At 53.9% G+C, this 14,025-nt stretch overlaps 5 protein-coding genes across 5 annotated transcripts; 4 read left to right on the plus strand and 1 right to left on the minus strand.

Annotated features, from left to right (window-relative positions):
- Positions 1–418: 418 nt before the first annotated feature.
- On the plus strand, positions 419–2,145 carry EsH8_III_000755 (major facilitator superfamily domain-containing protein; the record flags this gene model as incomplete). Its single annotated transcript, XM_083262480.1, has 2 exons — positions 419–1,772; positions 1,835–2,145. The coding sequence occupies 2 exons, from the start codon at positions 419–421 to the stop codon at positions 2,143–2,145; spliced, it is 1,665 nt and encodes a 554-aa protein (XP_083122967.1).
- A 648-nt stretch (positions 2,146–2,793) lies between these two features.
- Positions 2,794–4,613, minus strand: EsH8_III_000756 (uncharacterized protein; the record flags this gene model as incomplete). Its single annotated transcript, XM_083262481.1, has 3 exons — positions 2,794–2,886; positions 2,942–4,131; positions 4,184–4,613. 3 exons carry the CDS (start codon positions 4,611–4,613, stop codon positions 2,794–2,796), a joined length of 1,713 nt encoding a protein of 570 aa, XP_083122968.1.
- A 1,017-nt stretch (positions 4,614–5,630) lies between these two features.
- Positions 5,631–6,484, plus strand: EsH8_III_000757 (nuclear pore complex component-domain-containing protein; the record flags this gene model as incomplete). The annotated part of the gene is made up of 2 exons (XM_083262482.1): positions 5,631–5,872; positions 5,923–6,484. 2 exons carry the CDS (start codon positions 5,631–5,633, stop codon positions 6,482–6,484), a joined length of 804 nt encoding a protein of 267 aa, XP_083122969.1.
- A 792-nt stretch (positions 6,485–7,276) lies between these two features.
- Positions 7,277–10,174, plus strand: EsH8_III_000758 (high-temperature-induced dauer-formation protein-domain-containing protein; the record flags this gene model as incomplete). Its single annotated transcript, XM_083262483.1, has 5 exons — positions 7,277–7,372; positions 7,432–8,145; positions 8,226–8,819; positions 8,869–9,112; positions 9,192–10,174. The coding sequence occupies 5 exons, from the start codon at positions 7,277–7,279 to the stop codon at positions 10,172–10,174; spliced, it is 2,631 nt and encodes an 876-aa protein (XP_083122970.1).
- Positions 10,175–11,378: 1,204 nt separating this feature from the next.
- On the plus strand, positions 11,379–13,130 carry EsH8_III_000759 (epoxide hydrolase family protein; the record flags this gene model as incomplete). Its single annotated transcript, XM_083262484.1, has 3 exons — positions 11,379–11,444; positions 11,506–11,636; positions 11,708–13,130. 3 exons carry the CDS (start codon positions 11,379–11,381, stop codon positions 13,128–13,130), a joined length of 1,620 nt encoding a protein of 539 aa, XP_083122971.1.
- Positions 13,131–14,025: the final 895 nt, after the last annotated feature.

The raw sequence follows: 14,025 nt of genomic DNA on the forward strand, positions 1-14,025 counted from the left end.
GCCTATTGTAGGTAGAGGGGCCGGGCCCAGGTACTGGGGACGCGCCGAAATTCGGGGTCCTGGGGGACGAACCGCTGTGACACTCAACCTATTCCGTCATGGCCACAGGCAGAGGCACTATTAGTCAGTTTGGTTCCGGCGCGATGACATCCTTTCCGGGACGGGAGCAGAACGACAGCTCTTAATTACATAACGTATCGGCCGGAAAACCTAAACCTTACCCGGTGCATGTTGCCCGTGATTGGCTTCGTTGATCATCCGAAGGGCGTCATTTACAGCTCCTCGATAACGACGGACTCGACTGTCATTGAGAAAATTTGAAAAAATAAAAGGGAAAGAAAAAAAATCCGCTTTTCACAACTTCTCAAGCCCAGCCTCCTGAAAGGCAAGATTGTTTCATCTGGCAGAGGCAGACATCATGGCGACGGATGAAGAGCAGCCGGGCCAGGCCGTCCTCGCCGAGGAGAACTCCGAGACGACGCCTTTGCTCAATGGCAGCAGCAGCAACGGCAACGGCAACAGCAATGGCACCGCTGCCGCCAACGACGAGGAGACGACCGTCATCGCCGAGGCCGTCTCCAGTGGACGCCTGGCTCTCATCCTAGGAACCTCCTACTTTGGCGTCTTCCTGGGCGCCGTTGACTCCACGCTACTTGCCACGCTCTCCGGGCCCATTTCCAGCGAGTTCAAGTCGCTAAGCCTGCTCAGTTGGCTCGCTACCGCATACCTCATCTCCAACGCCGCGTGCCAGCCCATCTCCGGCCGGCTGACCGACATCTTCGGCCGCGGGCCGGGTCTTGTCTTCAGCAACCTTGTCTTCGCCGCCGGCAACCTGATTTGCGGCCTTGCCAAGACCCAGTCCGTCATGATTTTCGGCCGTGTCGTGGCGGGCATCGGCGGAGGCGGGCTTATGTCCATTTCCACTTTCCTCGGCTCCGATCTTGTCCCACTGCGGCAGAGAGGCGTCTACCAGGGCATTGGGAACATTGCCTATGGTTCGGGTGCCATGCTCGGAGGCGTCTTTGGCGGCCTCATCAACGACCACACCGCCTGGGGCTGGAGACTCGCTTTCCTGGTGCAAGTGCCGCCCATTCTGGTCTCGGCCGTCCTTGTGGCCGTGCTCGTCAAGATACCACCCAAAGCCTCGGACAAGTCATACCTTGCGCGGATAGATTTCTTTGGCGTCTTCTTGACCATCTCCTTCCTCGTGCTCCTGCTCCTCGGCCTGAACGCCGGGGGCAACTTGGTGCCCTGGCTTCACCCTCTCCCCCTCACAACCATCCCGCTTTCAGTGGCGGCGTTCGTTGCCTTCATCGTTTGGGAGAGCAGAGTCAAGCAGCCCATCATCCCTGTCCGCTTGCTCCTCAACCGCACCATCCTCGCCGCCTGCCTGACCAACTTCTTGTGCACAATGGTCATGCTGATGGCCGTCTTCTACGTCCCGCTGTATCTTCAGGTTAGCGGACTGTCGGCAACGCAGGCAGGCCTTCGAATGCTGACCTCGCCGTTGGGAGTGTCCATCATGTCTGTCGGTGCCGGCTACATCATGAAGAGGACCGGGAAATATGTCATCCCGGGTATCGGCGCCCTTACTCTCTTCAATATCGGAATCATCATTCTTACGCAGTATGATGAGCACACCCCTGCGTGGGTCAACTACATTGTGTTCTTCTTAGTGGGTGGAGGCTACGGAGCCATGTTGACCATCACTTTGCTCGGCTGCATCTCCGCCGTTGACCACTCCCAACAAGCAGTCATTACATCGGCCACATGTAAGTGAACCAGACCTCCGCCGCTCTGCCCCCTTTGCCCAAAGACTAACTAACTCGACTAGACCTGGCCCGGAGTCTCGGCGGGACCATTGGCATCACCATCGGGTCCGCCGTCTACCAGAACGTGCTGAGGAACAGGCTGTGGGATCGGTTCGGCGACTACCCGAACGCGGCCGAAACCATTGGCCGCATCAGGGACGATCTCGACGAGCTGAAGAATCTTCCTCCTGGGTGGAAGCAGGGCGTGATTGATTCCTTCATGGAGGCCTTCAGCAGCGTCTGGTTCACCATGCTCGGCATGTCCATTCTCGCCCTCATCTTCGTTTCCTTGATGAGGCAGCATGTTCTGCACTCGACCTTGGAAAGGCGATAAATAATTCCCGAGCGGTCTGTGGTATGGCACACCGAGTAGTGTCAACCATGAAGTACCAATCTCGACACAACGGCTAGACCCAGCCCCCCCTCCACAAAATAACGACGTGGGGGCATGAGGAATTCGGCCGAGGGCAGTTTCGATGCTGGGCATGTAAGATCCCAACAAGCTGACATCCCGGACATCCTGCTGTACATAGAAGTTGCTCACGTGGCACATGCCTGTGTCTAGCGCCCAGGATAGTCTGACGCGCTACACGCATAGATGTATATTGTAAAAAATTAAAATACAACATTTTTCAATGAGTAAGCGGCAACGCCCGTAGCCTATGGGGTGGCCATGTTTGTCTTTCGAGGGGCTGCGGGACCAGCTCATTACGGCCCTAGAGTTTCACCCGTCGAGCAAAACTCACTGGTCAAATAGCCTCGAAGCACTTTGGGATTCTTGAGAGGTTGCATGCATGCACACATCATAGCCGTCAGACAGAAGAACCACGACTTTGTCCTGAGGAGCTGCCAGACCCACATAGTCGTACGGCGGTGGTCATGGGAAGAAGGTCTTTGATTGGGAATAATAGTCCAACTTCTTGGTTCAACTCTTTAGTTCGCACACATACACACAGTGCCCCATAGACAAGTAATGTAACGTTCATACATAAACCAACGTATTGTCGTCCCGAATTCTCCCCGCAACCTTGATGGCGGTCTCGTTGCCTGCAACACAAGGGCCTCGAACGATAATCTGCCACCAAAACTGTCAACAAACAACCCAACCATTCGCTGGGGAAGAAACTCACCTCTCCTTGGTACGCCTGGTCAGCGTTCTTGTGCTCCTTTGTATCTCTCAGGAGAATCTCAGTGCTCGTCGTGGGCGGGCCGAAGTGCGACTGCTTGTCGTCGTGAACTCTGTAGTCGTAGTAACCGGTTTGAGCGACAGCGCCAGCAACCTTGGGCGCGGTAAGAGCGTAAATGACTCTGGCGCCAGTGAAAATGCGAAGATCAGAGAGCACCCGGGACGACAGAGGTGGTGATTCGGCGCCAGCTCGGTCCGCCACGTAAACAAGACGAAGTTTGCCAGGAGTGGTGCCGATAGCCGGCCTCAACGCACTGTTGATACGAGCCGCAGTGGAGGCAACAGGCATCACGCCGCTTTCCGTGAGAGTTCGAGACTGGGCCCAGTGGGCAACTTTGCCCAAGGCAGAGGTCAGCCGGTTGCTCGCCTCCTGGTGCATCTTCAGCAAGGTCTCGGGTGTTGACACCAGCACCGTGGGGGCGACTCCCTGGGTGGCCAGAACTAGATCGGTAGACTTTCCAGCGACAGAGTTGAAGGCGACGGATGAGTTGGAGTACAAGGCCGCCAACGTCAGGGTGAGAGTGTGGATGTTTGTCAGAGAGTCGGCCGGCAAGAACAGATCAGAAGGGCCAAGTCGCTGTATTGACGGTACCCCCGCAAGCTGTGCAGCAACTCCGGATACCAAGTTGGCCTGCGTAAACCGCACCATTTCCTCCATGGTTCCAGGCTTCGACTGCCAGAAGCTGATGATATCTTTCGGTTCGACTTCCTTATCAACAGGAGGCAGCTCTCTTCCGGCATCGGCAGGGGCTTCGTGGACAATGTCCTGCCAGGTTGCGACATTGACACTGCCGCCCATGCCCTTGGGGACTTCATTCCAATCCATATGCGCACTGCCTTCGTCCACAACCCAAATCAGTTGGCGGAGAGCAGGATATGCCTTCACAACCGAATCAAAGGGGAATGCGCCCGGGGCCGTAACGACGGTATCGGCAGCGGAACGACGCAGCATCAGAATAAGCTCTTCGTCCGTGACATCGAATGGGATCAGAATGGCCGTGAGGTTGGGGTAGAAACTGCAGGCAAAGAGCGTCACCAGCAGCTCAATGGAGTTTGGTAGGTAAATGGCAACTCGAATGCCGCCCTGCTCATGGATGTGTCGCCCGATGAGATTGATTTGCCGAGTGATATCGTCTACTGAGTGTTAGATGTCGAGGACGGCGCATGTGCACATGGACCAACTCACCAAGCTGGTGCTCGACGACGTTCTCGGAACCCAGGACAGTCAACAAACGCCCCTTGCCGGCAACGGGCTTTCCGTCCTCGTCTGAGCCACCCGTTGCCGCTCTTCTCCAAATATCCCGAAGATCTCCGTTACGTCCTCTCGACCACTTGGAGGCGCCGGGGTCCTTGACGTTGAGTCCGCTGTTCAGAGGCATGCCGTGAGGGGCAGAGTGGGATCGGTAGACGGGTGACTCTCCTTCTTGTCGAACGGGCGAGCCTTGAGCCTGGCGCGCAAGAAGCATGGGATGGGTATCGGGATCCTGGCTAGAAACGATTCGATAGGAAACAATGACGACAAGGAGGGTAACGAGGGCGGTGGTGTATGCATTCCATTGTCCGAACAGGCCCGAAACGCCCTCGTCCAGCCGGTGCATGACGTTGTCAAAGCCCATGTTGGGCGGCGCGATCGTTCAACGAGGTAGGTTAGTCGAATCAGACCTCAGGAGTCGGGTGGTAGAAATGGGTGAGGCAGTAGAAAAGAAGTAAATCAACAGGTCGCTTTACGTGGCCCGCATGGAAAGCTCGGAGGGTTAAAGAGTGGGAAAAGCATGAGGCAGTGCCGCGGAGCTCGAGCTCATAGGTTTCGTGGTGAGGTGGGTTGTGCTGGCAGTCAACGGCGGGGATCCTGACATCCCCCCGGCTCCCGCTGCTGACTATACCTAGAATGAGCTGAAAGTACCTTACTCGTACTCAGCCGGAGAGCCGGGCAGTTTGCACGTTGCGCGTCGTCCGTCCCCAAGCATGCAAGTCACCGGACTTCGGGACGCTCTAGCCTTTTGTTTCCAGGGACAAATCGCCATAGAATTCTTTGACCCCTTGGCATAAATCAAGGCACCCGCTTCCACGACACTCCGTCTACCAGTGCACCCTACATACATACCTACTGCGTGGGAAAGTCGGAAAATCTATAAATGTAGATGATCGGAGTACTTGGAGGTACGTACCGTTTTAGGTAATATTCCAACCTATACCATGTCCCCTCGCCTTGTCTTAGGTAAGACAAGCCACCCCGCAAGGCAGGTGGAAGCTGAAGGTACCCACATATAGTTGACCGCTTACTGCCGGTTGCTGCGGCCCCTGTGGCTGGTGTATTGTTTTTCTGCCAGGCCTTTGCTGGTTGCTGCAGCCAATATCTGCCACCGACACCCACATCGCCAACTCGACTTGAAGCGGCGCACTGAAGCACGCTCGCGCTCGGCGACAGCGCAGCGTCCGAACGACATAATACTAACACATAAACGCTGGCGAAGGCATTGGAATTGGTAGGCGACTCCCTTCACTCGGAACGAGTATGCAAATCTGGATGGAACTGACGCGTGGTGTGCAACAACAGGCCTTGATCCCGACCGTCGTGCACCGATTTCGACTCAGCATTCAGCTTGAGCTCCCTCCTGGATACCTCAGAAAATATGTCTTCATCCGCTAGCAGAGCAGCCGTCAGCACTCCCGTCCGGTCGACGCCACAAAAATCCACACCCATTGTCGACAGCCCAGGCACTTGGAGGCACCCTCGCCTGAACGAGATTACAAGACGGCGCAATGCGACCACGTTTTCCGACAAGAATGTACGAAGAATCGCCGTCAATGTTGTATTTCTCTTGAGTATCTGGCTATCTCAGATTCTCTCTCGATCATACATCCCCGCACATTGGTAAGTTTCCCCTTTGTCTGTCGAGTCAGGACAATTCTGACCCTCCGCAGGCTCAGCAGTTCCCTGCGATCGTATCTGGGCTGGGCATACTACTTGGTCCAACTCGTCCCTCTGTTTAACATTGGTATGGCTATGTTGCCACTCTTTCGACCCGCCGACGACCTTTCCGATATTCCTTTGACCCCTGCCCAGCGCAAGCTACTCGGCCTACCAGCCAGCTCCGTGGCAGCTACACCTGACGCCGTCTACAGCACCCCACCTCGGTACTCTCGGACGCCGTCTCTGGCGGGCTCGCCCGCGAGCAACAGAAGCTTCTCTGGCTCTCCATTGTCTGGAAGGGGCAGCCCAGCGCTGGGAGCATCCTTGAATGGGCAGAGTTACTCTCCCTCTCCGCTTCAAAACAGCCCATCCAAGTTTTCCGGAAGTTTTAACAGCAACCGGAGATCATCATTTGGCTCGTCGGTAAATTTGGGCGCAAGCACGAGCTCCTCACTCTTTCCCGACCCAAGCACACCGAGCCCTTCGACTGGAAAACGCACCAGCGTCGGCTTGAATAACAAGTGGCTTTATGAGAGAGGAAGAAGATCATCGGGAGGCAGCTGGATGCACTGAACCTTCCTTGCGGCCACCTTCGGAGAAGACAACCGCTACGTTTGACGTATACCCGGAACATTGGATTCTTTTTTGCGCTAGCCCGATAAACAGGCGGCTGCAACCCTTGTACAGGATGACTTCCAAGACACTTCTTTGTGTCATCTCCCAATTTTGGGGAGAGAAAGAGGAACTGCCGGGTGCTCTCCGAGAGCCGCAAGGGCCACAAAGGACCCCGGGTTGCACATATTTGCTGGTAGGCAGTACATACAGTCAAAAAAGAAACTGAAATTCCAAGGTGCCTATCTCAAAGATCAATGCGTGGCTCCAATATCTATCTACCATGATCGATAATATAAGCTCATGAGGAAGCAGCAGCGGGCAATTGTTCGTTTCTTACTTGACCCAACAAGAGCAAGTTGCTTCGCATAGTATTCCTGAAGCAAATCTCCCTGAAATAAAGTGAAAGGCATGATAACACTTGGGGGAGGATAGGGGGAACAAGGGTGAACGTAAGCTCTCACAGCCAGCTGTGATAGCAAGCCGCGTGATAAGCTGCCCAATCTGAGATGCCTGAAAGAATACAGGTACGTACCTCGGCATCTGGGACGTCCATTCAAAATGGAAACCAAATGTATGGGAGAACACCCACCCCGCTTTTCCACCCTTCATTGGTCGGACATCAATTCGCGACCCGCCTTTTTGGCATTACGTAGCACCCAGGCGCCTTTGGTCTGGAACATTACACCGTCGTCCTCCCAAGCTTCCTTCCCCATCAGAACGTTTCGATAGACATGATCGCTCTGTGACAACATGGGCGCCAGCGACTCGAAGCTTGTCTTCAAGAAAGGCATATTCAGGCTGTCTGAAGAAAGACATATTCCGGCCGATGACCCTTATTGGACTTCTGTATGTCGGATGCTGTTAGGTGGTCTTTGCTCGTGATACTGACCTGCCCGTGTGTACAGTTCTGGGAGCTTCCCGAATCGTCAGAGGACATCTTCAGCCTCTTCGCACCCGCCGATATCCGTCGCACCCGAGACAAAGCCCTGGAAAACTTGGAAACACTGATACTCGCGTTAACATCACGACTCTTCATTCTGCGCCATCACCCCTCGTTCCCCGATCCCGAAATCGCCCCCGAAAGAGACGCTCTCAACTGCATCCGCGTCCTGACGCGCATCCTCCCCTTCATCTACGAGGCAGAAAACCTTCAACCATGGGAGGAAAGATTCTTCTGGGGCGCCCGGAGGAAGAGGACCAGGCAGTCGGCGATTGCCAATGAGGTGTTATTTGACGGGGCTCAGGAGGGCCAGCGACCACCCAAGAACGATGTCGAAGACTTCGAAGATGCCAAGCCCCTCGCCGAGGAACTGATTGATACCTTGATTGACTTGCTGTTCTTCTCCGACCTTACTCTTCCGAGGCAACCCAGCGGGCGTCCCAAAGTCACCTATGCCATCTGGCAGAGCGGCGTTGGCTGCAACACAGTAGTGGCTACCACCAAGGAATTTGAGAGCAACCGAAGCGAGATCCTCCGCCTACTGCTCACTATGACCAGCCAGAGCATGTATATGTCACCAAACACTCTTCCGCAAAGAGGAGTTCGAGCCCTGACGCACATCTGCACATGCTCCGATAAGCAGGTTGTGCTGTCAGTTCTCTGTTCATTGCTGAACACTGTACGTCGAAGGACATTTCCCTCGCTGCGACCCCAATTGCGTTGTCTCGCTGTCCCTGTGCATATAGCTAACACAAACAGACACTCAAGTACAACCCGGCCACCTGGCGTGTACCCTATAATACACTGGTGTTTAAGGACGAGAAACAGATTCTCGTTACATACACGCTACAGCTTCTGTTGGTATTTCTTCTATACCCGATCCCAGAGCAGAATGGCAACACTTCGAAAAACTACTTCCGTCACTTTCTAGGAAGACTCCACCGCCCACAAGATTTCCAGTTCATCGTCGACGGCATGACACGTATCCTTAATCAGCCGCTCCAGGAAAAGAGCTCATATCTTCCTAGCGGGCAGACGACAGCAAAGTTTGCTCCCGAGATCATAATGCTCTTCTGGGAAATCACACAATGCAACAAGAGGTTTCGGTCGTTCATTATCGACACTGAGCGGGCCCATGATTTCCTTGTACTTACCCTGTTTTACGCGTTGGAGTACAAAAACGACCCATCTAAGCAGGGCGTGGTGAGAATGTGTGCATTCTTGCTCCAGACGCTCAGTGTCGAGAAAAACTTTGGCGCCAATTTGAACCAAATCTTCGAACGGCAAGACAGCCTACCCTTGGCGATCAGGATACCTGGATTCACCGGGACATATGCTGATTTCCTGATTCACGTGAGAAAACCCGGTTGTTTTAAAATCATTCACAGCTAACACTGGCTAGTCTATCTATAACCTCATCACTACGAGCCAAGGGAGACTAACCGCCATTTATCCTGCTCTCCTCGCTGTAATCAACAACATTGCGGCCTACCTTGAAGGCCTCAGCTCAGCATCTGCCTCTAAACTTCTGCAACTCTTCTCGTCCATGTCTTCGCCTTCGTTTCTGCTCGCCAATGACAGTAATCACGATTTGCTAAGGTCGTTGCTGGAGTCGATTAACTCCATAGTCGAGCATCAATACCAAAGTATGTCATTTCCTATGCTTGGGGCATGGAACCCTACAGCTCCTTACCTAATACGCGAATCATGCTAACTTTTCTTCAGAGAACCCGGAATTGATCCTTGCAATCTTGCGCAACAAGAAGCGGATAGAAGCGTTGCGAACCTTCACGCTTGAGAGTGGTCAGGAAGAGATCGAGAGACGAAACCGCCGTCGCAAAGAGTCCGCAGCCAGTGGGGATGGACTGGAGCCTGGTTCTGTTAGAAGCTCTGCGGAAAGCATTCGCAGCCCAACAACGTCGCATCCTCGGACACCTACCCTGAGCGATGTCCCGGAGGAAGACAGCACCTTCGCGATTGGCGATGACGAGGACGATAGCGAAGATGAAGATCATCGCCCAACACCAGCCCAGTCCACTACAAGTGAGAATCCGTCTGTAGCGTCGTCGCAAGCATCGGTTGTAGAAGACGCGGTGCCGACACAACTCCGGGGAATGTCAGAAAAGGCAAGGGGCAAGATGCCTGCTGGCATGAGCACCTTTTCCAGACAAAACAGTACCACAAGCTTGGGAGGATACTCTGCCAGTGGACAGTCTCAGTCTGGCGCCTTTGAACCAACAGCACATTGGATCGAAAGTTGGTTACCAGAGCTTCCCCTACACACCATCCTCACCGTGATTCAGCAAGTGTCGGCTCTTTTGCCTAGGCAAGCACTCACGGGAGAGTTTGCGTCTCGGGAGACACTGCTGAAGATCCAGGAAATCAAGCTGGTAGGTGTGGACCCAACACCACCACGAGTACACTCCTTTGAGTGGTCGCAACTGGCACTGGGTTGGTACGAGTCACTCTTGTGGGGCTTCGTGTTTAGCAGCGAGATCCAGATCTCCAAGGGCACAGTTGGAATCTGGAACGGCACAGCAATCAAGCTATTCCGAGTTCAAGAAACTGCGGCACAGGGACCGAGTTTGGCTTCGCCGAGAGGGGCGGTTGACGCTGTAGGAAGCAACATCGTTTCTCGAATCGGCGCAATGAATCTACGTGGAGGCCCAGGAGGTGCAGCGCCTGCCGCCTCCCAGCGCCCTGGATGAGACGGCGATAGCCTTAATCTCGGGAGGCTACTAGACTCATTCTTCAGCTGTCGTGGGTTTGCTTGTCTCAATTGGTGTAATTCATCCAGCTGGAGAATCATGAGGATCATAACAAATCAGGCAAACGCACACGTGGCAGGTAATAGCATCCAACGCTATGCTGAAGGAGGTCAGTCAACAATTATCACAACGTCTATATCAATCAGTGGAGATTTTGGGTATTTAATGAGAACTAAGACTCAATGTAACGCGAGACTAAGAAGTCATAGAGATGGGTGATATACATCTACTGGGTCACGAATGGGAGTGGGGCGTGGGGCGTAGGGCGATGTTGGAGTAGGAATCCGATATGGAGCTGGCGTTGAAATAGCCAGCGTGGCAAGGGACGCGTGTTCAGCGGCATTGATCAGGCATTGGCAGGCGGCAAGGAATACAACTAAGTTGGCAAGTGGTGTTGTTCCCTAGGACCGTGACTGGCAGAGTGCAACACCCAATGTTCCAGTTATGAGTGCTCACCTAGGACGAGGGCCTAGGAGCGCCTGAAGATGGCCGCCAACCCAAAGGTGTGGCTTGACGTGGCGAGTGGACCATCACCGTCCGTCAGGGGCACAAATTAAGCATGGCCAATAGACGCCTTGCCTTGACACTTTTTTCATGATTGTGCTGGCTCCAACGTCCAAGACTGGCTGTAAAGACGACTCTGTACGCGGCGAATCTAGCAAGAAGCGGTGATCATTTCCGAACTTGTCAGGGGATTCGTATGCACCGCCACAGTTCTCACGGTGCGTTCCCGTTCTAGACCCTCAATCCCGGTGCAAGCGCTGTGCCGGGCCACTCAGAGGTCATCTGGCAAGCAGGGAGGGCAAGCCACAAATGCCACACCTCAACCACATAGCGGAAACGACATGGGAACGCCCGGTTGGAAAGACGTAGGCCATGCACTTATTAAAGTCCCGGGCGATATTAATGAGACGACGCAGGCGTTGTCTCCATGTTGAGGTCGTACTCAATAGTTTGGTTCGCTTACGTGTGGTGGACCTTTTTTTTCCCTTCCTCCCACGCTGTTTTAACTGTTTTAACCTTGCCTCCACCCATTTGCTGTATGAACCAAGTCTCGTGTATTGTTTTTGTTTACCTGTGGTGATTATCGCAGAGCGTGAATCTACTCTGTCAGTTGCGTGTTCACCGGACATGTTCACGGATCATGGCCAATGCTCAAGATGCCAGCGCCGCCCTCTCGGGGGATGAAATCAAGCCTTACCGCATCCATGTAAGGAGTGCCCAAGATAGACCGATGCTGGTAATCACAGCTAACGCGTTGTGAACGAAAGGTTTCCAGCAAGTATCTTGACCTCACGAAACAGAAGCTGGAGCTCACGAGGCTGCCGCATGAGGCATCAGCGCCCAAATCCCACGACTGGTGGGAGCCAAAGCCTCAAATCGAGCCTCTCATTGACTTTTGGTGGGTCAAAACTTGAATACATTTTGCGTTTTTGGCTTGAAGAAGGTCCCGCTAATCGTGAGCGCGTCTAGGCTTGAAAAGTATGATTGGAGAGAGCAAGAAACGTTGCTCAATGACCGGCTACCGCAGTTCCGTACAGCCGTAGCCGTCCCAGGTTCAGATGCTCTCGTCCGGCTTCATTTTGTTCATGTCAGGTCATCCCACGATCATGCCGTTCCTCTTCTCTTGATACCCCCCTTTCCATTCACGAACCTCTCACTCGGGCATCTCATCCAGCCCCTTACGGAGCCCGAAAACCCCGACGAGCAGCAACCCTTTCATCTTGTCATTCCTTCCTTGCCTGGGCTCGGCTTCAGCGATGCCCTCCCAAGCAACACTTCCGTCATCTCGGCAACGGCTGAAATTCTCAACTTGGTGATGTCCCGGCTCTCGTACACGTACTATCTGGTCTCCAACACCTCCTCGGCCGCTTCAAGCCCTGCGGGAATCGACTGGAAACTCACGAATCACCTGGCCACCTACTACCCTGCCAGCTGTCTGGGTTCTCACTTCATCAACCCATCTCTTGCACCACCGAGTCTGAAGGAAGCACCTCTAGAGTGGATGAAGTGGTCAATCGCCAAGCTCTTCCAAACACCAATCTTCGGTTACCAAATCGAGGACTTTCGTTCCTTGGATCGAGTCAATTCCAGTCATAGGGCCTCCGGCACTCTTCTGTCTTCTCAAGCCGGCTCCGCGGCCATCATCGAACCAAATACGCCATCCTTCGCCTTATGCGACTCCCCCGTTGGTCTACTCGCCCTTGTACTCAAAGTTGTCCGCCTTCTGGGGGCTAGGAATGAATTCTCCGCCGCTGAGATTATCACCTTCACCCAGATTGCGTGGCTTCCGGGGCCAGAAGCTGCGATGCGATTCTGGGCACACTGCCTGGCCTACGAGGAGGATCCCATCTCAAAACCGGCCAAGAGGCCAAACATTGCAATTACTGTCTTTTCTGGAAATGACGGGGTCGTGGAAAACGCTGAGGGTAGGGCGCAAAGCATCTTGCCTCGTCCGGCCCCTGATTCTTATGTGTGCCCTGCATGGGCCAACGTCTTGTACAACACGGTACACGTGCAGCGAGTGCCGGGCAGCCCTGGATTGGCGGCCTGGGATTGCCCAGAACGCATCGCAGAGGGGGTAAGGGGCTTGGCGAGAGGCTTGCTTTCTGTCGATGGCAGACTGAAGAGCCTCGGTCGGCCGAGTACGGCTCCTCTGCAGGGGGTCGTCATCCAGTCCGACTCCACGCCAAGCGCAGACCGAGGTGCCAGATCCCCGGGGGCTGGGACAGTGCCTTCCACCCCGCAAGTCGAAGCGTCGTGGCGTCTTGAGCGGATACGCGAGACATCCGAGACACCGAAGAAGACACAGGGGAGTGACGGAGGACAGCCGTCTGACCCTGACTTTGACGGCGCGAGCCCAGACACCATTGTGGTCACCCCTCCCGGCAACTAGGGGTTTTGCAATAGCCAATCATAACGGCTGGTTTTTGTTTTGTATGATGATACCAAGGTGTGTTGGCTTCGAAGACATGAAGATAATGATGGCTGGGACCGGGAGCAGGCATGGGTGATTTGTTTACTTTTTCCGATTTGTTTTAATTTTGGTTTCGTCGCTGGGAAACAGCAAAACTAATGCCATTTACGTTCTCTAAACATGGGACGAGGCCATTTCAACTTCGCAAGTGACTTGTCTCGGCCTCTGAAGGAGGCGCCAAGACATTGAGAGGGCGACTAGGGGGTAGACTCGGAGACTGAATAGCCATTCGAAATGGCCGTCGTATCACGAGCTAGGTGCCAGGGCTGTTGTGGCTCTTAGTTGGATCTTTTGCGGACCGTGGATCCTGCGTGAATACCTGCCGTGTAACGACACCAGAGAGCCGAAAGCGAGTGTTGTATCATGATTCTACCCCGACAATGTGATTTGAAGCCAGCACGCCCTGCTCAAACCCAACAGTTCATTCTCACTGAAAATAGCCAGGAGCTATCGTGGTAGTGTTCAAAAGTCGAAGTCGAACTCCTGTTGTAAGAGATAGCATCACGTCAAGTCAAGTAACCTATAAATTCTTGTGTCGCACAACGAACTCCTTCTTGAAGGAGCATTCTGGATGAAAGACGACGATGAAGCGGCAAGGATGGACGTTCTGGGACGGAAAGCGAGCCGAGCTAAGCTTGATACTACTCTTCACACGATCGACACACTCCCAAGTCAAGAGTAATGGATACTAAGGCGTTTCTAAAAATCACAATTTGTCTTGAAGTTTTTTAAAGAAATCACGGAAAGAAACATGAGTCTGCATCGCTAATCACCAACCTTCAAGGGCTGTTTGCAGCCCTCTGCCTCTGATGAC

Source organism: Colletotrichum jinshuiense, chromosome 3, assembly GCF_051148585.1.
Source record: "Colletotrichum jinshuiense chromosome 3, complete sequence".
NCBI lineage: Eukaryota > Fungi > Ascomycota > Sordariomycetes > Glomerellales > Glomerellaceae > Colletotrichum > Colletotrichum jinshuiense.